The sequence below is a fragment of the Oryctolagus cuniculus genome, chromosome 2 (genome assembly GCF_051225735.1).
Source record: "Oryctolagus cuniculus isolate XC-2025 breed Fujian yellow rabbit chromosome 2, ASM5122573v1, whole genome shotgun sequence".
Taxonomy (NCBI): domain Eukaryota; kingdom Metazoa; phylum Chordata; class Mammalia; order Lagomorpha; family Leporidae; genus Oryctolagus; species Oryctolagus cuniculus.
Genome location: NC_142868.1, coordinates 204,129,858 through 204,152,660, shown reverse-complemented (window position 1 = coordinate 204,152,660; position 22,803 = coordinate 204,129,858). Strand labels below are relative to the sequence as shown.

The window sequence follows — 22,803 nt, the reverse complement described above, 5'->3', positions numbered from 1 at the left end:
TTTCTCAAGGACAAATCAATGGCCAAACAAGCCTATGAAAAACCACACTCAACATCACTGTCACAGAAACTTGCAAATCAAAGCTACAATGAAATACCATCTCATTCCAGTTAGAATGCCTACTATAAGACAAAACAACAAGGGCTGGTGAGGACGTGGCAAAGGGGAACTCTGCATGTACTGCTGACAGGCATGTGACTCGGAAGTGGCACCAGGGAGAACACGGCGGAGGTCCCTCCCAACTATGAGAGTGAGTCTTCCCTGTGACACGGCTGTCCCATGATTGGGTAGAGATACAACAGAAACGCAGTCAGTGTACCTAAGAGACAGCTGCAGCACTGGCCACAGTAGGCAAGATATGGAATCAGTCCTGGAGTTCCTGGACAAACAGTACAAAAAGTGGCACATACAGAGTGGGCTACTGCTCAGCCACAAGCAAGGATGAAATCCTGTCCTTGGTCGCAGTGCTGCTGGACTGGAGGGCACAATGTTAAGTGCAAAAAGCCAGGTGCAGAACGACAAATACAAACAGTCTCACTCTCTCTCATAGAAGTAGAAAGTAGAGCAGTGGTCGCTACGGCTGGACAGGCAGGGTGTGGAGGAGTCAGCTAGGCGGGGAGCAGTTTTCCAGTGCTCTGCAGCATGAGGAGTGGCTGGAGTCCACAGCAAGTACTGACCGGAGGAAAAGTGGGGTCTCCCAACACGTGAAACGGCACTGCAGAGGTGCGCGTGCTCCTGTCTTGATTTCCCCCTCGCATGTGTGACCACGTGTGCTGGTGTCATTCTGCACCCAGAGGCAGGAACACCAGTGGCCCGGGCCTGCTGGCATCACCGGCTCTACCGCCACCAGCCTCACTTCCTGGATCCTTCCTTTCCTAATTTTCTCCTAGTCCTTGTAGAAGGAATCAGGCATTTCCCCCAGTTTCCGCGTCATATCTGAGCCTGTGTGGCGCTTCCCTGGCAGGAACCCCTCCCGGGAGAAGCAGCCTGAAGTGCCGGGATGTGGAAGCCGCAGGCCTTGTGTCACTGCATCCGAGCTGAGGGTTTCAGTGCTGGGAGGGGCTAGGGGTCAGAACTTCCCCACAGGCCGGGCAGCTATGCTGCGGCCAACCCTAGCGGCTCTGGATGGCCCCAGCCCGGGGAATCCCCTCCCTACTGTGTTTCCTTCATTAGAAATCAATTTGGGCTAATTTAAGAAACTTCTATGCTGAAACCCATACTGGCCTCAGGTAGGTTCAGCCCACCAGTCACTAAGAGCACGGGTGCTGTGACTTAGCAGCCAGATCCGGTCCCACAGAGGCTGTGGCTCCAGCTGGTGGGGGAAGGTTACTTTCTGGGCAAGGACTTGGGGACGCTGAGGCAAGGGGGTGTTGCCTGTGGCACGCTTGGGGGCGAGCAGGCAGGCCTGGCCTGTGAACTGGGACTGGAAGGGAGATGGACAGGGGCTGGTGCCCCCTAGTGGGGCATCCAGGTTCCCCCCCCAGAGCCCACTTCTGCCAGTTCCTCTGGCACAGCTCTCTGTTCTAGGTAGGTGGTGAGGACCATGTGGCCATACTCAGCAAGGCCTGTGACAGACACAGAAGTTCCTGCCCAGGCAGCAGGTGGCAAATCAGTACAGCCCACAGAGCCTGTTGCCCTCTGGGCTCCTGCTGCTGGGCGCACAGGCTCCTCAGCCCTTCTGATGGACAAATGTCGCTATTTCTCTCCTGCCTGCCGGCCTCTCTGCCCGCCCATTGCCCTTCCTGGCTCTCCAGGGAGTGCCGACGGCTCCTTCAGATGCGCGGCAAGTACTGGATTGGCTGACGGGGATAACGAAGTGTCCACAGCATTGCTAAGTCTCATGCATTATTTATAAACAGGATTTCTTCCAGGATGCTTGCTCCTCCCCAGGGTTTTAGGAAATGCATCCACTGTGTAGGAAACATATCTCTGGCGACGCCAAATACAGCATTAGGTAATATTCACAGCCTCGCAGAGTGCCACTAAATGACAATGAGTGGGCCTTTTAAAATCAGTTGAATTATACAGCTGGGGCCCAGAGCTGCCCTTAACAGCACTGGGAAGACACATTTATCTTAAGGATGTACTCAGAGGCCTGTGAAGGCTCTGGGGGCACTCCTTTCTGAATAAGAGAAACAAGAGCCAGAAGTGTTGGACATCGCCTGCAGCCCAGCAGCGGGCTCTGCTCAGGTGGAGGCTGTGGGACAGAGGTGCAGTGTCTGTGCCTGGCCACACAGACCATGTCCTGGCCCTCAGGAAGCTGCGGGTGCAGGCCAGCCTGCGATCACAGGGGCTGCCGTGTCTACAGCCCTGGTCCTACTCCCTGGGAGCATCTGTTCCTTCCCCACAGAAACACATTCGTGATATCCTCAGATGTTTCCTTAACGCTCAGGTGCACGCATCACGATGCAAACAGAAGTGAAGTGGCAGTGAATCTGTCCTGGATTAAAACTTATCCTCACATGATGGTATCAGGAGTGGCATGAGACAGAGTGAGATTGGGGGCACACTGGCCAGGGTGAGCCCATCCTGCAGCTCCCCAGCAGGTGGGGATGTGCCCTGGGCTGTGCAGAGCTGAGGCCTGTGAGAAGCAACACCTCTAGCTCTGAGTGCGCCAAGGTCTATTTGGCGGATTTAGAAATTGCTGGGCTTCAGAGAAAACTCAGGTGTGTGGCAGGGGAGAGGAGCGATGTGTACGGTGCTCATGGGAATGGCCCAAGGCTTCCACTTCAGTCTTGTGCTTGGCCTCTCAGCTCATTTGTTTTGGTCTTCAGCCTTGTCCACACTGTTGCCTCTGTCAGCCTGTCACTGGCTTCTGAGGAGAAGCCCAGCTTCCTATTCCTGCAGTCATGCTCTGGCCAGGATTCAGGCCTGTCCCTTTGGCTGTGGCTCCAAACCAGGAGGGTCAGCTGACACAGCTGCTGCCTGTGCAGGGCTGGTGGGAGTAGGGACTACGCTTTCTAACAAGTTTCCTGGTGAAGGGGTAACTGTGTTCTGCGGGAGGGGCCTCTGTATGCCCTCCTAATCAGGGAAGGTGGCCTTCTGTCCATTGAGCTGGACTGTGGGTCGGTGATAGCTTTGGGAGTGATACCAGGGTGGCCATCAGTGTCTCAGGAAGTTCCATCTCACTCTTGTGAGGACTCTCACAGGGATCAAAACCACACCCTGAGATGCATGGCAGGCCTGGTGTCATGAAATCCACTGAGTTTGGCACCCAGAAATGTATCTGGGGGCAGGCAGGCCAAGCAGGCAGCAGACAGCTTCCTTTCTTAGGATAATGGCTGGAAACCTTTTTATGTTTGTTTTAGTAGAGGATCCGTTCTGATGACAAAGGTTACCTGGCACCCTGAGTGTTATGTGTTTGCACACACACAGTTCATAGTAAGGCCCTAAAGAGCTGAGCCTGGGATGTCCCTGGACCTCAGCGTTGCTACTCCGGGCCACCATGCACACATCAAGTCAACGTGACACACGCGTGCCCTAACTTCCAATTTGACGGTGCCCCTGGTGACTGGGGAAAGGACATGTATGCTACAAAGCTCACAGGCGAGGAAGGGCAGCACAAGGGTGGCCCATGAGGGTGGTGGGGGGCTACTAATGCCTGTGGCTTTGAGCAGGCAGCATGGAACCACGGGCTAGGTGGCTGCGTGCACGGCATTTTCATGAGCACCCCACGGTGTGCCCTGGTGTGTGTGGCCTCACGTTAATTAGAGCGTTCAGCAGACATGGTGATGGATCCCACGCACCCAAGTGGATCTTCATTTTTCACATGCAGGGCCTCACTAATTAAAATCAGCTTTGCAATTAAACGTGGAAAATTGTGTTAAACGTTCAAGCGTGGTTAAGAAAAATGCAATTATTTTTAGGGAGTTCTATTTCGATGCAAATAGAATTTCTGTCTGCGTGAAGCTGGTACCAGGGAGGTGTCGGGTTCCTGTCTCTGTCTTCCCCTTCCCCTCTGTTCCTTGTTTCCCTTCTTCTTCTTCTTCTTCTTCTTTTTTTTTTTTTTTTGGATTATAGATGCTCCCCTCGGCTGCAGTCTGCAGAGCTGCACTGCCTCTCAGCCAGTGCCTGGCTGCGTTCCCAGGCTTTCCGCCGTCCTCTCTGTCAAGGCAGGAATAATAGAGCCCCCAGGCTGTTGGCAGAATCCCAATGAGGCGTGCATACATCAGGAAGCAAGCCCTCGACTTTCACTCCAGAACAAGCTCCTGTGAAGACAGGCAATTATTCACCCGCGGCTGCCGCCACGGCACTCACACTGGCAGGAGAAGAGGTAGATGAAATGGAAAACCTCTGAATACAGAATGTGCACAGCCACAGAGAATCCAATAATTTTCTAATAAGAAAGGGGAAGCTGCCATTTGAAGCTTTTAATTTTAAGTTCCAAACTGAATGATTTGACTCAATGTTTTCTAAAGTGGGGAGGACTTAAATACAATATCTATGCCTGCCACCTCACTTAGGGTCTTTGGAGTGAGCAAAGTCTGCAGCTGAACCCTGGGTCATATATTTAGCCAGAACTCTGCTCAACAGACAGGTAATTAAACATTGCAGGGGAGGGCTCAGGTAGATAAAGCTCATTACATTTCAGAAATAAATTCAGGGGGTCGCAAAGCAGGTGTGTGAAGGACAAATTCCACCTGGGAATCTCAATATTAATTTCAAACTCTCTGTCACTCTGCCTTTCAAAAATATATAAATAAATAAACCAACACACACACACACACACACACACACACACACACACACAAGCACACAGATCTTCCATCCACTAGGTCTCTCCCCAAATGCATGCAACGGCCAAGAAAAGCTTGGCCAGGCCAAAACAAGGAACCAAGAATTCTACCTGAGTCTCCCACACGGGTGGTAGGGTCCCAAGTATTTCACCTGCTCCCTCCCAGGATGTATCAGCAGGGAGGCTAGCAGAGTCAAGACTTGGTGTCTGGTTCTCATGTCGGATGGGAGTGTCCCCAGCAGTGGCTTAATCTGCTACACTACCACATCCAGTCCCTATACCACAACATCTAGCCCCTACATGATATCTAGTCCCCACAGCACAACACCCAGTCCCTACACCACAATATACAGTCCCTACACCACGACACCCCATCCCTACAGACGCCCAGTGCCTACACCACAACACCCAGTCCCTGCATCACAACACCCAGTCCCTACATGATGACACCTAGTCCCTACACCATGACATCCAGTCCCTACACCATGACACCCAGTCCCTACATCTTAAACCCAGTCCCTACACCACAACATCCAATCCCTACACCATGACACCCTGTCCCTACAGACATCCAGTCCCTATACCATGATACCCAATCCCTACACCATGACATCCAGCCCTTACACAACATCCAACCCCTACACCATGAGACCCAGTCCCTCCATGATGACACCTAGTCCCTACACCATGACACCTAGACCCTATACCACAACATCCAGCCCCTACACCATAACACCTACTCCTTACACAACATCCAACCCCTACACCATGACACCCAGACCCTACATAACATCCAGTCCCTACACAACACCCAACCCTTACACCACACACCTAGTCCCTATACCACAACACCAAGTCCCTACACCACAACACCCAATCCCTACACCATGAAACCCCATCCCTACAGACATCCAGCCCCTGCACAACAACCAATCCCTACTTGACGACAGCCAGCCCCTACATGACATTCAACCCCTATACCACGACACCCAGTCTCTATACGATGACACTTAGTCCCTATACCACAACACCCAGTCCCTATACCACAACACCCATTCCCTACACCACAACACCTAGTCCTTATACCACAACACCCAGCCTCTATACGATGACACCCAGTCCCTATACCATGACACCTGGTCCCTACACCACAATACCCAGCTCCTACACCATGACACCTAGATCCTACACCACGACACCCAGCCCCTACACCACGAACCCAGTTCCTACCCATGACATCCAGCCCCTACACCATGGTACCCAGTTCCTATACCATGAACCTAGTCCCTTTACCACAACAACCAGCCCCTATACCACGAACCCAGCCCCTAAACCATGAACCTAGTCCCTACACCATGACACCCAGTCCCTACACCACAATATCCAGCTCCCTCTGTATCCCCCTGCCCCATCCCTGCACTCTTCATGCACTGGAGTCTAGTGCAAAATTATTATTTAAAAATAATCAAATCCAATTAATTTCAAACGTTCTAGTATAAGTATTGCAAGTAAGGATAAAATGCAAATTTCTGTATGTTGTTTAACATTACTGTAAAATAAACATTAACAAAATTTGATTACTCCTATTTATTTTATTGGGAAAATTAACAAAAACCTTTAAGAAAATAAATTGACCATTCTTTTGAAGATAAATCAATGAGTATGCTCTTTTCTAAACACCAAGGTATCCTTTAACACAATGTTTGGTATCAACATGGGAGAAAGAAAAACCATGAGTAAAAGGCCCTAGAGTTTTCCAACTTGGTTTCTCAAAAATACCTTTCTTCTTGGATAGCAACCAAATTGTATATGAGTACAATGAAGTCACTGACCACATGGCAAGACACTCATTGAAAAACTCATTGTTAAAAGAGCGGAAGTACGGACAATTTCATCAAAGCACAAACAGGCTTCTGCCATTCATCATGGTCGGAGCAGAGCTGGGCAGCTCAGGCATGTGTCTGCAACATGTCTGGAGAGCATCTGCGGCATGTCTGGAGAGTGTCTGTAGGGTGTTTATAGGGTGTCTAAGTGTGTCTGGAGGGTATCTGGAGGGCATCTGGAGCATGTCTGGAGCGTGTCTGCAGGATGTCTGCAGGGCGTCTGGAACGTGTCTGCAGGGTGTCTGTAGGGTGTCTGGAGCGTGTCTGGAGCGTGTCTGGAGGGTGTCTGAGCGTGTGTGTAGTGTGTCTGGAGGGTGTCTGCAGTGTGGAACGTGTCTGGAGTGTGTCTGTAGCATGTCTGGAACGTGTCTGTGAGGCTGTATGTGCAGGTGTTTGTGGTCCTGGAGGGCTGGCAGCAGGGAGGGGTGCTTTTTAGTCAGTAAGTCTTAAATCAGACAGAAGCAAAGCTGGCTACCACTGAAATCTCAGGGCTCTGAGACTGTAATCATCATAAAATGGTATATACATGTGCATCTTATTGACAACAATGAGTTTCTCAGGTTAAGAAATGAAAATGTCATCTTTTCAATAAAAATCCCTTGTGATACATAAACAAAAAGTAAGACCTGGTGATCTCATTTGGCCACTTGTGAGGCCTCAGGAGACAGCTGATGGGGATGGGGTCCCCAGGCAGTGTCTCCCCCACCCCGACCTCAAACTTGAGGGGGCTGGTGAACCTGGGAGTGCCTGTACCTTTTCCACAGCCCATGGCTGGGCAGTGGCCCAGGGGACCCAGGACCCAGGGCTCTTTCAATTACTCCACGGTACTCTTCTAATTAACTATTTCTGCTAAGATATTAGGAATTCTAATAATTACCTACAGTAAGACTCATGATAAAAGATGGCATTATTTTAAAGATTTTGTTGAAAATTTCCCAGCTTGGGGGTTTCTGTGACTGCTCCCCATCATCCTATTAGAGCCCGATGGTGAGGGTTCTGTGGAAATGCACATGGAGCCTGGGTCTCCGATCCCCTCCTGCAGAGCAGGGTCTCCAGCGCGGGAGGCACTCTGCACTGGTGCGACAACACCTCACAGTCACCACCTCCTTCCATGTCCAAGGGAATGCACCTTTGCTGAGAAAGGCAGTGTTTGAGTTCTTGGGAAATTTCACAATATTTCGGCAGAACTATGGCCGTGAAATTATATCCAGCTCATTCCTAAGTAACTTTTTAGCCAAATTTAGGACGTTTTCCCCCCACAACAGTTTAAGAAAATAAAGCTTAAAAAGTTGACTAACCCAGGGAGTATTAGAAGGAAAAATGGATTGTGCTTTTGGTTTACTAACATGCTTTCTGTTGGAAACAGAAATAACGTGTTTGTCAAATTCTGAGATTAAGATCTTAAAAGAACCTTCACAAAGTAACAGAATAAAGTACTTAGTTCAACTTAATATTTTAGACAGTAGTGATGGCAAGGTAATAAATGTAATCGTTAGATTCCAGAATTCCCCGAGAAAATGCCCCAGCGCTCCTTGGGTATGTCACAGGACAAGTCAAATACCTGTTTCACACAGATGCTCCTTAAAACTCCCACCTGCTTCCAAGATGCATGGTGACTTGGGGCAGACTTAGCACTTCCCCTCAATTTTACCAAAGGACAATCAGAACCCAGGCCAGAGTCCCCCCACAGGTTAGTGTTGCTCTCAAAGGGAGTGAGATGACAGACAGTGAGCAGAGGTCCCAGGAGCTGAGCCAGGCTCTGCTTAAGGGGTGCTGGTTAACCTGCACCGACCTCTGTCCTCCCAAATGAAGGGGAGAATTACCAGAAAACTTACATCCTCCAAAGTGACCACGTCATCATACCTGCAGCCTTCCTGCTGACAGGTGTGCCTACAGCAGTGTCCTAGAGCAGAGACGGTGTGTGCAGAAGCCATGCCATAGACTGACCCGGGCAGGGCCGTGACACATTCTGGCAATAATGATCTCCTACACACCTTGTTTTCTACATGTGTGGGAACTGAAGCCTCCATGTGTATGCAAGTCAAGGAATCCCATGGTCCCCAGGTTTCCCTACTGTGGTCCACTGCCCTCATCCTGCAGCTGCCCAGGTGCCATGTGCGGGCAGCATGGGTTTCCCTGGATGAACTGCTGAGTTCTGAGCCAGGTCATAGGTCACATTCGAATCTGCCCCCTACAGCTGCTGGAAGGAGGAAGTGAGGATGAGAATCAAGCTCTCTTCCCAAGGCAGGTGGGAGCCCTGAGTGCACCCCAGCCCTGCTGACGCAGACAAGAGCACGAGGTGGAAGGCATGGCTTGCTCTGTACCATCGCCTGTGATAGTGAAGAGTGGCTGAGGTTTTGAGAACCCACACATGAGACACATGAGTTCCTGAGTTCCACTGAGAGCAGCAAAGCACAGCATGTACTGCTCTCCATGGCCCCCACCCCCATGCTTCCAGCATCAGGACTGGGCCCCTCATGAGAAAAGGCAGGCATTACCTTCTGTGTCTTGCATATTTGCCACTAACGTGACCACTGCCATCACAGCCAGGCGTGGGACAGCTGCAACAGGAAAGAACAGATTACACACATGCCATGTGCCACAGGCCGGGGCAGGGGCGCCTCCGTGGGCAGCGGACAGAATGAGGGCAGCCCACAATGAACAAGAGGGATCGCAAAACTGAAAGGAGGGGAAAATTAGGGGACGCTTTTGATCAGCAAGTCTGGGGGAACTGATCTCATCGGTGTAGCTGGGTGTGACTGCACCCCGGAAAAGGCGAGGGTTTTCTGACTCGTGAGGGGTGTGTCTCAGATGGAGAGCACTAACCTGAACAGCTCTTGTATGGCTGGTTCCACGGGAACTGTAGAGAGATGAAAAACAGACGAAAAGTTATCACAGATCGCCAGTGCCACTCTTCCACAGAAAACTACCCAAGGGGGCTGTGAGGGTGGCATCCGCGGAGCCACCGGAGTCCAGGTGCAGGGAGAAGGCAGCCCAGGCCAGCCTTGGGCTGTGGGAAGGCCCACACATACCTCGGACCCCTTTGGACCGCGTGCGATGGCGCTTCTCCTCGGAGTCCACCTCCATCTGTGGAGAGAGCAGCAGGTGGTCAGTGTCCCTGACTAGCCACGCCCATGACTGCGCTGCCCCCGGCCTCTGACAGGGCTGTCCCCCGGGTCTGCTCTCCAACGGCAGGCAGTAAGGCCACGGTCCTGTGTTATTTCAAGCAGCAGCAGCATTCCATATTGCAGGGACTCGTCATTGAGTGTCCCTCCCCACTCCAACGTGGAGGATGGACACGTCACGCATCAAGCACTTGGTGGGGACACACTGAGTGACTGACAGTAGAGCCAGCAGGTTTCCCAGGAGGTCAGGGCATGTGTGACATGAAGGTCTGACAGGTGGCAAGCAGGGAGGACACCGGCCTTGGGGCTTGCCCTCAGAGCTGTCTCCTTTCTGGGATGCCGCTGTCCACAGGGGCCCAATCACGAGGCCCTACACCCGAGAATACAGAAACACAGCCACAGGGCGGCAGAGTCTGACAGGAGCAGGGCAGTGAGGCCCTGCCCAGCAGGCAGAGATGGGGGCAGCACAGTTACCCACAGGTGGCCACCTCCCACACAGCCTATGGGAAGCAAGGCCCATCCTAGAGGGCAGGCACTGAGAGGAGGCTGTGCTTATGCACTCCTTGTGTCCGTGTGGGAGAAAGAGAGATGGTGCCGGTGCCTCCCATGGAGACACACACAACAGGAACGAAGGCGTCCCTTTGCTGGCACAGCTACAGGCCAAGGAAGTAGCAGGAGCAGACTGGACGCTGAAAGGCCAGCCTGACGCAGCAGAGATGAAGGCTGGGCTCCGGGGCCTTGTGGAGCAGAAGTGGACACAGTCGTGTGAGGCCGTGGTCCCCAAGGGTCCAACTGGATAGAAGCTCTTCCTGTGTCCCGGGCAGAGGAAGGTGAGGCACAGAGTATGTCAGCAAAGACTAACTTAGTAGCAGTTTGAGAGAGCACTGAGGGCCTTGGGACCTGAGCCAGGAGAGCAAGCTCTGAGGAGCTAGGTCCCTGTGGGGAGAGGAAGGCCACCACTGTAGCTCAATCCAGGGCTGGCCGGGGGGAAGTCAGAGAAGGAGCAAGTGAGTCTAAGAAGCTTCTGATGGGACAGTGAGTGTGACAGCGGCCACGTGGGTGCTCGGGGGCGTTCTGCTCTTCCCCGTGGTGTAGGAAGACACCAGGGGCCAAGCCACTCATGGTCTCACTGGCAGGCTCAGCAGCTCCGAGACTACTCTTCTACAGAGAGAGCCCTGAAATGATGAATTGTAGCTAATGCAACACACTGTGGTCAGAGGCACAGGAAGTGCTAAGCTGCCGTAAGGCCCTGAGCCCCCTTGTGTGTGTCACAGGGAAGCGACACAGCGGGTGGACCCCAGGACCTAGGAATGTGAGACAGCAGTCGTGTAGGGCTGAGCCTTCTCAGAGGACTGGCCCTCTGGACCGTGTGCTGGGACGTGGAGGCCGAGGCAGGCTCACGCCGACCTTTGTCAGAGGTGGGGCCTGCACACTTCCTCAGGGACCTCTGCATCTCCAGCTCACGAGCTCCTGCCCCATGTTTATCTTTTCTTCACTCCTGCTTCTGGAGTAACTTTTTCTTTGACGTTTTTTTTTTTTTTCCCCTGAAAGGCATTCTAAACATGTTTCCACAGTCTCAGGCCTTTCAAGTCAATGTGATTACATCCGAAGGCCCTGTTTCAGAACTCATCTTCCCTGTGAGACCAGCTGCGTCCACAGGGCAGAGACCACTCCAAGTTTGGTCTGCCGCTCTCACACCTCCAGCAGCTGGCACAGCAGGGACTGGGGGGTGCTGCCTGGCTGTGGTGGCAGGCAGAAGCTGCCTGGCCACCTGGCCGTGGTGGGGGGTGGAGCTGGACTCTTGCAACGCTGCGCTTAGTGCCTCCCTGAAGCCCGGATGGGGAGCATCCTTTGACTGCCCTGTGGGCTTTCCACATGGCAGTGTTTTGATGTTCCAGGACTTCGCATCAGCAGTGAGCCCTCCACTGGTCACTCTGGGTGCACACTCTGGGTGGCCTGTATGCTGGGCACCTGCAGCAGGAGTGTACAGTGCAGAGGCAGGAGGCCTTCCCCGGAGAAGTGGCTCCATACGCATTGACATGTGATGCTGGACCAAGGAACATGAACGTGGATGAATTTCTCCATTTCTAAACTTCTTACCTAGCTCCCTGGGTGGCTGAGTGACTCGAATGCCATGAATTTTCCTAGGAACCTGGCACAGGGCCTGCAGGTGACAGAGGCTTCAGGCTTCACACCCCAGTATCCATGTGCAGTGTGGCTGTCCAGCAGGATGAGGAACCAAGTTAGAGAGCACCGTGGGACACTTGCTAGGGGTGATGGTATTCCCTGGTATTCTCAATCTCCTTTCCATAAACCCAAACATTTTATTGACCTTTGTGGTCTTTGAACCAGTGCCTGGATGTATTCATCTCAGAGCAACAGTTTGTATATATTTACAAAATCTAGAAAGTGTGTGTGTGTGTGTGTGTGTGTGCACGCGCTGGCTAGATGTAAACTAGTACAGCCACTATAGAAAACAATATGAAGACTCCTTATAAAAAAAAGACAAAAAAATTATAACTGCCCTATGACTCAGTAATCCTACTACTGGGTAGATACCCAAAAGACGTGAACTCACCCTATCAAAGTGAACCCTGCTCCACTGGGTTTACAGCAGCACTCTCATAATAGCCAAAATATGGAATCAACCAAGGTGCCCAGCAACAGATGAATGGATAAAGAAAATGTGGTATACACACACACACACACACACACACAATGGAATACTACTCAGCTATAAAAAAGGACGAAATACTTCCAGTTGCAGCAAAACAGAATCAGAGGACATCACGCTAAGTGAAATAACCCAGACACAGAAAAAGAAATACTGCAAGTTCTCCCTCATGTGTGGGAGCTAAGATAAATTAAAAAAAAAAAAAACCTCCACTTAAACACAGGCTATTGATTATTAAGGCAGTGAGGGATGAGAGGGCTAGAAGACTTTGGATTAAAAAAACAGGGGAAGCTGGATGTAGTTCATTGATTGTGATAATGGTAAAACTTGAGATGTTTATGGGGAAATGAGGGGTATATGGGGAACTTTTGTATTGCTGCCTCAGAATTTTTGTTCTGCAAACTTAAAACTATTTTGAAATAAAATGTGTGTGTGCACATGCCCATTTGTGTTTGTGTATGCATGTGTGTCAGGTAAGATGGGGAGCATAATCTTTCCTGAGAGTATCTTTCTCGGACTCATGACAATCTCCCTTAATCCAGCTGACTTTTTTTTTTAAGATTTATTTTATTTATTTGAAAGGCAGAGTTACAGAGGAGAGAGGGAGAGGTGGAGAGATCTTCCATCTGCTGGTTCACTCCCCAAATGGCTGCAACCGAAGCCAGGAGCCAGAAGCTTCATCCAGGTTTCACACAAGGGTTCAGGGGCCCAAGCACTTAGGCAGTCTTGTGCTGCTTTCCAGGGTACACTAGCAGGGAAGCAGCTGGGACTCGAGCCAGCACCCATGTGGGATGCTGGTGTCACAGGCAATGGCTTATCTTGTTCTGTCACAATGCCAGTCCCTAACTGACTATTTTTAGCAGATTTTAGGCCCCAAAAGGTCCTGGTCCAGGCAGAAGAACTGCCAGGGACATTTCCTCAGGAACTTCAGCACTGGGAGCTTCGGAAAACGGTCATCCAGTGGGAGAGCTGCTGCAAAGACGACACCTGTCAAGTGACAAGCCTGGTCAGCACAGATGCAGTTCCCCCAGGACAGCACAGCTCCCAGAACAGCACGGCTCCCAGGACAGCATGGTTCCCCGGGAAAGCGCGGCACCCTGCTCCCCGGGACAGCATGGCTCCCCGGGAAAGCGCGGCACCCCGGGAAAGCGCGGCTCCCTGGGACAGCACGGCTCCCCGGGACAGCACGGCTCCAAGGACAGCATGGCTCCCCGGGAAAGCGCGGCTCCCCGGGACAGCACGGCTCCCCAGGACAGCACGGCTCCCCAGGACAGCACGGCTCCCAGGACAGCATGGCTCCCTGGGAAAGTATGGCTCCCTGGGAAAGCGTGGCTCCCAGGACAGCACGGCTGCCCAGGACAGCACGTCTCCAAGGACAGCACGGCTCCCCGGGACAGCACGGCTCCCCGGGACAGCACGTCTCCAAGGACAGCACGGCTCCCCAGGACAGCACGGCTCCAAGGACAGCATGGCTCCCTGGGAAAGCTCGGCTCCCCGGGACGGCACGGCTCCCAGGACAGCACGGCTCCCCGGGACAGCACGGCTCCCAGGACAGCACGGCTCCCAGGACAGCACGGCTTCCAGGACAGCATGGCTCCCAGGGACGGCACGGCTCCCCAGGACAGCGCGGCTCCCCGGGACAGCATGGCTCCCCGGGATGGCACGGCTCCCAGGACAACGTGGCTCCCAGGGACAGCGCGGCTCCCAGGGACAGCGCGACTCCCCGGGACAGCACAGCCCGGTTCACTTTTGCAGGCCTCAGCCTACACAGAGAGTGGTTTGATAAATATGTGCCCCAGCTCCATGAGGATGCGTGGCAGTCGGCACCATGTCTTGGCAAGGTGGGAAGACATGAGTGAATAGTCACAGGTGTTCCACCACGGTGAGGACTGGTGGCAGTTGGCACGTCTTGGCGGTCACATGATAGTCACAGGTGTTCCACCAAGGCAAGGACTGGAATCAGAGCAACAGCGAAGCATTTCCCCATGTGGTACCCTCCCACTCACCAAGGGGGCACTTTGCAAACAGTAAATAGGCAATGAAGATCTGAGACTGGCTGAGAATGGTTTCAGAGTTCATCGCTGGTGCGCCTCCAATGTCAAGTATGTGCAGTATGGACTGTGTGGCTAATGCAGCCCACTCCTCGCTCCTGCCCTTCTGTGGAGGATGGTGGGGGTGCCGTGCCCTTGCAGTTCTCATGGCTCTCTCCTCACATCCCTGACTGAAGCCTCCTGACCCCTTATTGCAGCGACTTACATGCTGCCACCACCTGCATGTGTGTGAGGGGACGGTCTTGGACAGCTTATTATTAAACTCCCTAGCTCCTCCAGGTGTTGCACTGCTTTTACAAACAAGAGAACCTTAAACAGTGGTTAAGTCACCAAAGAAGCAGATGCTCGAACAGGTTAGCATACAAAGACAGAGCTCAAAAATCTAAAAACTGCCCTGTGGTGTTGAGGAAGGCAGCAGAAAGCATGGCTGTGCCCCTGGGCATGGGAGCTCGGCTTCCCAGGGCCAAAGCCTGCCCTCATCTCTTCCTAGCTACATCAACCCTAAGGAAGCTCTCCAGCTTCTCTGGGCCCGAGTCCTCTTAATTATACACGTGTGGGTGACGATACCCATGCGGATCCTAGGGATGCTGGGAAATCAGAGGGAAGTGGCTTTGAAAGTGGTCTGGAGGGACTGCCAGGCCTGGCCCCACTTCTAAGTGTACCTCAGAGCAGTCACACGTGGCCAGAGAGCTGGATGTCCCAGGTCACGCCTCAGGCTTCGACAGAAGCACGCAACGAAGCGAGGTGATGCAGGCTCCTCACACTGCCTTGCTGTGTGCTGGGAGTGGGAACACAACACGAGGCCATGTGGGTCGCTGGGGGAGCCTGAGGCTCTTGTACCCACACAGATTTGGCCTAAGCTAGTCTGGCTCTCCTGTCACCACTCTCACAGCCCTGCTCTCCTCTCATCTGAGAAAGCACCCTCGCCACCTCCTTTACAATGAAGAGCGGTGGGCTCCTCCCACTGAGTCACTTGGCTTCTCCCTCTCCAGCCAGGCTCTGAGAAGTTGCCCTTGCTGACCCTTCCTGCTGTCAGGAATGTGGCCCCCGGGCCATAGCCACGGGCTGGCTACTCCTGGAGCCTGGGACTGTCTCAAGTTCTCCTCTGGGCTGACACTCCACCTCACAGCTGTCTCTGCTTACACAGGAGACACGGACTTACCAAGGTGAAGTGACTTGGCCCAGGGGATCCAGACCAGGTCCCACCCGTGCTGAATCCTCTCCCTGGGCAAGGCCCCTGTCAGCCATCTCTGAGGACTTGCTGTCCACCTCGCCGTCCTCCCTACCCCATCCAATCTGTCTTCTCTCCTGGTCCCTCCTGCCTTTCGCCACACTCATATTCTCCTCGCCCTTCGGCCCTATCCACCCTTTCAACAACAGTCATCTCTTTTCTTCCTTTGCTGTCAAACTTCTCAGGGCTCTGCCTTCATCTCTGTTTTGTGCAGTCTGGACCCTGTGGCTTCTAGAACCTTCCTGCATAGATCACCAGTGGTCAGTTCCCTCCCCGGTGACACATGGGATGCTGCTGCTCCCTCTCCCCACGGTCCCATGGGGTCTTCTCCGAGCGGCTCTTCTCTTGCGGCCACTTGGCAGCAAGATTGACAGCGCCATCTTCAGTGCTTCTAGCTGCCTCTAAGGGGTCACTTCTTCCCATCACACAGCCACGGCTCTCCACTGTCTTCCTGTACTTGGAACCTCTCATTAGACACCGTGTCTCTGCCCTACAGTAGGACGCTTTTCCTTCACTGTGAGAGCCGTGGCCGCCCCAGCACCAGGCCAGGGTTTCTCTTGGGCACCCAGTGAACCAACAAGAGTAGTTTCCTGTTCAACCGATGACGGATGGTTCTTCCCTATGACTCATTTCCTTTCTCTTCACTTTTACTGGATCACTGATTATGCTCTGGTCTTGGTTTTTTCCCATATCCTCCCATCCCTGGACATCACCCTGGCCTGTAGCACATGCTGTAAAGACGGAGCCCATCGCTTGTCTCCAGGGTGCCTGCCCCTTCCCTTGTTGCCTCCACGCCTGTCCGTTCACCCGATGGCTGTGACATCATCATTCCCTTTTACTCGTGGAATTTTCTAGGTCAAGAATCCAGAGTGGCTCCCTGCTGACTACCCTGAGTCTGAGCAGTGGTGCCTGCTTTGCCTGGTTTCACCTCTTCCACGTGAACAGATGAGAAGAATCTCAGAGAAAGTACTTCCAGCAGTGTGTCGGTGTCATGGGGAGGAGCAAGTTACACCTGCTCTTCCTCCAGCCTCCTGTCTCATGCAGATACCCAAGGTCCACTCTACTCCCAAATGTAAGAAAAACAGGGAGTGCAGCTTCCTTTGTACATTTATCATTTGCAAAAGCAGGCTGTATTATACATAGACTTTTCTATAACTTGCTATTTTTCACTTACCAAAACTCACAGCTCCGGTCAATGTCTACAGATATAACTCATTTTCTGAATGGCTGCAGAGTAGTCCTCAGAGTGTTTTTCTGTAGTTGAACCCTCTGAGTCCCTCTACAAACAGGCATTCAAATGGTTTCACTGACTTACTGTTCTATTTCACTACAAAAAGCATCTTTGTATACATTTCCATAACAGAATTTTCTTTAAAAATTTGTCAATTTGCCTCCAAAACAGTAAAAATCTATGCACATTGGAGGCATTGGTGCTCATGTGCATTGTTAAAGTGTTTGTCATTGGTGGGTCTGAGTCTATGACTTCTGCTGCAAGAAACAACCTTCTCATTATTGAGGAGGCCGCCCCTCCCTGACCACTGGCGAGGAGGAGCAGCTTAATCACGCTGGCCTCGGCCGTCCTGTCCAAGAAACACTGATTCATACCCCGTGACTGCCACTGTCTCTTCCACAATCATCCACATGCCCAGACCGCTCAGTCCCTCTCTCTCTCACACTCAGTTCCTCACACACAGACACACGCTCAGTTCTTCACCCTCCCCCTTACACACATTTAGCTGCTCCCTTACACACACACACTCATTAGCTCCTCCCTCACACACACACACTCATCAGCTCCTCCCTCACATGCACATACTCGGCTGCTCCCTCACACACACACACACTCAACTCCTCCCTCACACGCACACACTCAGCTCCTCCCTCACATGCAGACACTTGGCTACTCCCTCACACGAACACACTTGGCTGCTCCCTCACAAACACACACTCAGGGAGGAGCTGAGTGTGTGTGTGTGTGTGTGTGAGGGAGGAGCTGAGTGTGTGCCTGTGAGGGAGGAGCTGATGAGTGTGTATGTGAGGTAGCAGCTGAGTGTGTGTGAGGGGGAGGGGGAAGCACTCATCAGCTCTTCCCTTACACGCACACACTTGGCTGCTCCCTCACACGCACACACTTGGCTTCTCCCTCACACGAACACACTTGGCTGCTCCCTCACAAACACACACTCAGGGAGGAGCTGAGTGTGTGCGTGTGAGGGAGGAGCTGAGTGTGTGTGTGTGTGAGGGAGGAGCTGATGAGTCTGTGTGTGTGAGGCAGCAGCTGAGTGTGTGTGAGGGGGAGGGAGAAGCACTCATCAGCTCCTTCCTCACACGCACACACTTGGCTCCTCCCTCACACACATACACTCAGCTCCTCCCTACACACACTCAGGTCCTCCCTCACACACACACACTCAGCTCCTCCCTACACACACTCAGGTCCTCCCTCACACACACACACTCAGCTCCTCCCTACACACACTCAGTTCCTCCCTCACACACACACACTCATCAGCTCCTTCCTCACATGCACACATTAATCAGCTCCTCCCTCACAGGCACACACTCAGCTCCTCCCTCCCCCTCACACACTCATCAGCTCCTCCCTCACACACACACTCATCAGCTCCTCCCTCACACACACACACTCATCAGTTCCTTCCTCACACGCACACACTCAGCTCCTCCCTCACACGCACACACTTGGCTGCTCCCTCACATGTGTAGACTCAGTTTTCCATTCATTGGCATGCACAGAGCACTCAGTCCTTCATCACAGGCATGGAGCAAAGCTCTGTGTGCACGGGCCCTGCTCACCTTGCAGGAAGTCTTCTCTCCTGAGAAGGGAGGCAGCGTGACTCCGCTGGCCAGATGCAGGCCCAGGGTGGGGCTCACTTGGAGTGCTAATCCTGGCCCTCCCCAGCTTGTGACTGTAGCAAAGTCACTTGATTTCTCTGTGCCTTGATTTCTCCATCTGCAAAACATGAAAAACACACAAAGCACCTAATGATTCCATCAACAGCATCACCTTTCAGCTGCCCCTGTGAGTCAGCATGGTTCTTCTGCCTCCTGCAGGCACCAAGTGTCCTCCTTCACCCCCCAGAAGAGGCCTGACTCCCCTCAGCTCTGGCTCTGGGATGGCAACTCCTGCCTGCTGGCTCAGCTCTGAGGATGTGACAGGTTTTGTGCACCTGTCAGGGTTCCCTGAGCTCTTGGTTTACATGCACGAGTGGCCCCCCCAGGCAGCCTACACAGACCTGGGGCAGAATCAGCCTCCAGGACAGCTTCATGGGACAGCTCCATCACAGAACTATCTGCAAGCCTCACACTTAGTCTGTGATTTCCCCTGGGACATCTGGTCCTGTAAGGTTTATGGGGCTTCTTACCCATCAGTCACTTAGCTACCGACCATCTACAACCTGAGACTCAAGGCTCCCAGCCCATGGGAAGGAAAGCCATGATGCAAGCCTTTTGTTAGCATGGCAGAGAGAGCCCGTGTGGACCCACCCCCAGGAGGAGCTGGAGGCTGCCGCGTGCTTTCTGCCACCCTGGAGGAGCCGGGGTGGTGGCGCTGGTGACTGGCCTCTAAGACTTTGTACAGAATTGCATTCACTGCAAAGGACTTGGTGTTGCTCACTCTCAGGGCTCACCCTGGGGCTAAAAATGTCCAGCTCTCTGAAAACTCAGCAGATGAAGCAGGTTCCTGGGAATTCAAAAGTTCCACACTGGTAGTTCAAAAGCCAGGTCAGAGACTATGGCGCCAGTGTTACCTGAACTTTCTCTGTACTTCCTTGTCTGGATAGCGGGGAACTAGAGACACCAAGGAGTCGGCAGAGGGTGTCCTCCCCAGAGCTCAGCGCTCCTTCCACTGACCTCAAAACCAGCGGGCCTGGGGTGCAGCAGCGGACCCTTTCCACCTGTGCCCATTTTCTCCCAAGACTCAATTCATTCACATGGTGAACACGAACTTGAACATGCATGTCTTCCTACCCACATAAAGACATCAACCACAGACTGTTTACAACCAGCCCCATAAAGGAGAAGAGAGTTAGACCACACCTGCCTTTTGTCTTTTCAAAGCTGTGTACTCTGCTTTGGATGGGCTCATTCCCCTTAACCATGATGGGGAATGTTCCATCTGCCTCACGACAGGGCCGGCACTCTACACCAGGCATGGCCGTGGAAGAGACAGCTCTTATCAGTTATGTGCCTACACCTGCCACTGGCTAATGTGGGTTTGTTTCTTGGATGAGGAAGGAAAGAAGGAGGGAGGGAAGGGAAGAACTGGCATAAGAAGGGAAGAAAGAAAAAGGAACGGCGGGGAGGGAGGAGGAGGAGAGAAATCAAGAAGGAAGTTTTGTCATTGTCCATGGAGAACGCTCCAGTTCCAACTATCAGGATGGCGCTGCAGAAGCAGCCCTCTGGAAGGCATAGTGCTTAATGGCTATTTGGCTTGCAAGCATTCGAAATTCCATTGGTTACCGAATGACATGAGCACATGGTTTAATAAGCAATGATTTCCTAAAGGTTTCAATTTCTAACTTAGATGACCAGTTAGACAAAAAGTATCTGTCAAATGCTCAATGAGTGGCAATATTATCACTAACACTACCTACAATTTATTAATATGCATGCCTTTGCATTTCAGTATCTTTCTTATACCTGTGACAACATAAGCAGATGGTAAAAGCTACGTTAAAGAACTCTGGCTCCCTAAATACAAAGATTATTAATTAATTCATCTGATATCTATTTACTCTTTGGCACTCTGCTAAGTAACTCAACATAAAACAGGATAGATAAGATGTTGCTATATAAATTCAAAGCAAGGAACACAGAGAAGCCAGGAAAACACAGTAATGATTTATATGTGCAGAAAAATAATTTTGGGCCGGTGCTGCGGCTCACTAGGCTAATCCTCTGCCTGCGGCGCCGGTACTCTGAGTTCTAGTCCCGGTTGGGGGCGCTGGTTTTGTCCTGGTTGCCCCTCTTCCAGTCCAGCTCTCTGCTGTGGCCCGGGAGGGCAGTGGAGGATGGCCCAAGTGCTTGGGCCCTGCACCTGCATGGGAGACCAGGAGGAAGCACCTGGCTCCTGGCTTCGGATCGGTGCAGTGCACCAGCCATAGCGGTCATTGAGGGGTGAACCAATGGAAGGAAGACCTTTCTCTCTGTCTCTCTCTCTCTCTGTCTAACTCTGTCAAAACAGAACAAAACAAAACAAAAACAACAAAAAAAGAAAAATAATTTTGACTATAAAGAAATAAAGAATAGAAAATATGAAAGAAGATAAAGGAAAAAATGTTAAAAGGGTCTGCTTAGATAAAATAGAATAATCCATGGGCAACACTCAATTTACCCCCAAAAATTCAACAAATGAAAAAAACACATTATTTGCCAGAAAATCAAAGCAAGTTAGCAGGCATTCAGTTAAAGGTTAAAGTTAAAGGTGCACCAAACGCAGCATGCTTGCTCATTAAGTTCTCTTACAAAAGTGCACTTACAGAAAAGATGCACATGCCATCAGAGAATATCCCATTGACTTCTGTAATGTCAAGAAATATACAAGGAGCTCATAATACTTAAAAGTTAGACAATGAAGTTAGGTACTAACGAGTGACAAGAAAACTATTAATTATCCTGAAACTCACTTTTTTAGCATAAATTAAGTTGGATTTGCTTGAGATTTCTATTTACTAAAGTTGTCCAATTCATATAAAGCACATTCACCCAAAGGATTTTATCTTGTTAGCAGTAAAGCTATGTCAGACAATGCTTCTCTGAAGAATTCATGGGAGAACAGGGAAAGGAGAGCAAGGGAGAACTGACTCCTCCGCCTGCTCCCCTGAGGCTGCTGAGACGGCGCCATCCTCGGCTCCGAAAAACAGGGTTCCTCACGCAGCCGCCCCTGGTCCTGCCCAGTGCAGCTGGGACCAGGAGCCCATCAGAAACCCCTTGTCCTCAGCCCTTAGTAAGAGTCAGAGGAACTCTGGCAGGAATCCCCTCTGGAAAATTTAGTTCTCAGATCTAACTTATTTCTGTTTATTTGCTTTTGAAAAGACCTGCGCTCACCAGCACCCTGGTGTGAGCCTGGCAGGACCAGACCACCAGACAGCCTTCCTGATGCAGCAGGGACAGGGCCAGGCACTGGGACACGCGGGCCCGGCTGGAAGCTCCTGGGGTTCAGGCAGTGATTGGGGGTTTGGCACTTCTATTCTGGGTCCCTCGTGAGCCCCCTGGTTCTGTGTCCTGAACACTCCTTCTGTAGGCTTCCTTTTCTAGTCTGTGGACACACAGCTGGCATTTTTTCAAACGAGGCGCTGCAGGCAGATGTGGGAAACGTGGTTTCACTCCCTGGATGTTCTGGGGCTTTCTGGAGTCATCTGCATTCTCCCAGCTTAGCACGCAGAACTCCCACAGGACCAGAAGCCTGTGAATCTGGGGGAAGCTTCCTTCCCCAACAGTCTCCTCTTCGTTTCCTTTTTGAAATGTCTACTAATGGATTTGTTTTGCGTAACTTATCTTCCATTAATCTTACCCTGCACATTCTTACTTATTTATCTTTGTCTCCTCCTCTTTCTTTTTGGGAAGCTTTTCTCTGAGTTATTCAATTGCTTTTTAAAATTCTTTGAAATAATTTTTAAAATTTATTTTCACTTCATTTTGAAGACAAAGAAACAGATCTTCCATCTGCGAGTTCACTCCCCAAATGCCCATAACACATTTGCATTTACTTCGGTGGTTATCTGTCTTTATAAGAGGTTAGAGATCATATATCACCATTGTGTGTGACTCATTTCTCAGCCAGGGGTGATATATAATAAATAGTAAATAAATAGTTGATCAAAATTTAACTTGCGGCTGAAGCTGTGGTGTAATAGGTTAAGTCTCTACCTATGGTGCTGGCATCCCATATGCATGCTGGTTCAGGAGCAAGCTGGTCCCAGCTGCTCCTCTTCTGATCCACCTTTCTGTTTGTGGCCTGGGCAAACAGTAGAGTGTTGGGCATTGCCTAAAATAGTCCCTATGATTGGGGGGTATGTCTGTGGCCTCTGCGGTTAAACCGTGCAAGATCGGACCACCTGCAGGGATAGGTCTGATTTAGTTCCG

The 22,803-nt window shown here is 51.6% G+C and overlaps 1 protein-coding gene across 22 annotated transcripts in view; it reads right to left on the bottom strand.

Annotated features, from left to right (window-relative positions):
• The window catches only part of MYT1L (myelin transcription factor 1 like), a 441,118-nt gene that overhangs the window by 139,742 nt on the left and 278,573 nt on the right, over positions 1 to 22,803 (bottom strand). For all 22 annotated transcript variants that reach the window (XM_051838143.3, XM_051838145.3, XM_051838141.3 and 19 more), the window contains 4 exons: positions 18,514 to 18,670; positions 9,651 to 9,705; positions 9,445 to 9,478; positions 9,117 to 9,179 (listed from right to left, as the gene is read on the bottom strand). In XM_051838143.3, the coding sequence (XP_051694103.1) occupies positions 9,117 to 9,179; positions 9,445 to 9,478; positions 9,651 to 9,705 (152 nt within the window). In that variant the 5' untranslated portion in view covers positions 18,514 to 18,670. The remainder of the gene's footprint in view (positions 1 to 9,116; positions 9,180 to 9,444; positions 9,479 to 9,650; positions 9,706 to 18,513; positions 18,671 to 22,803) is intronic.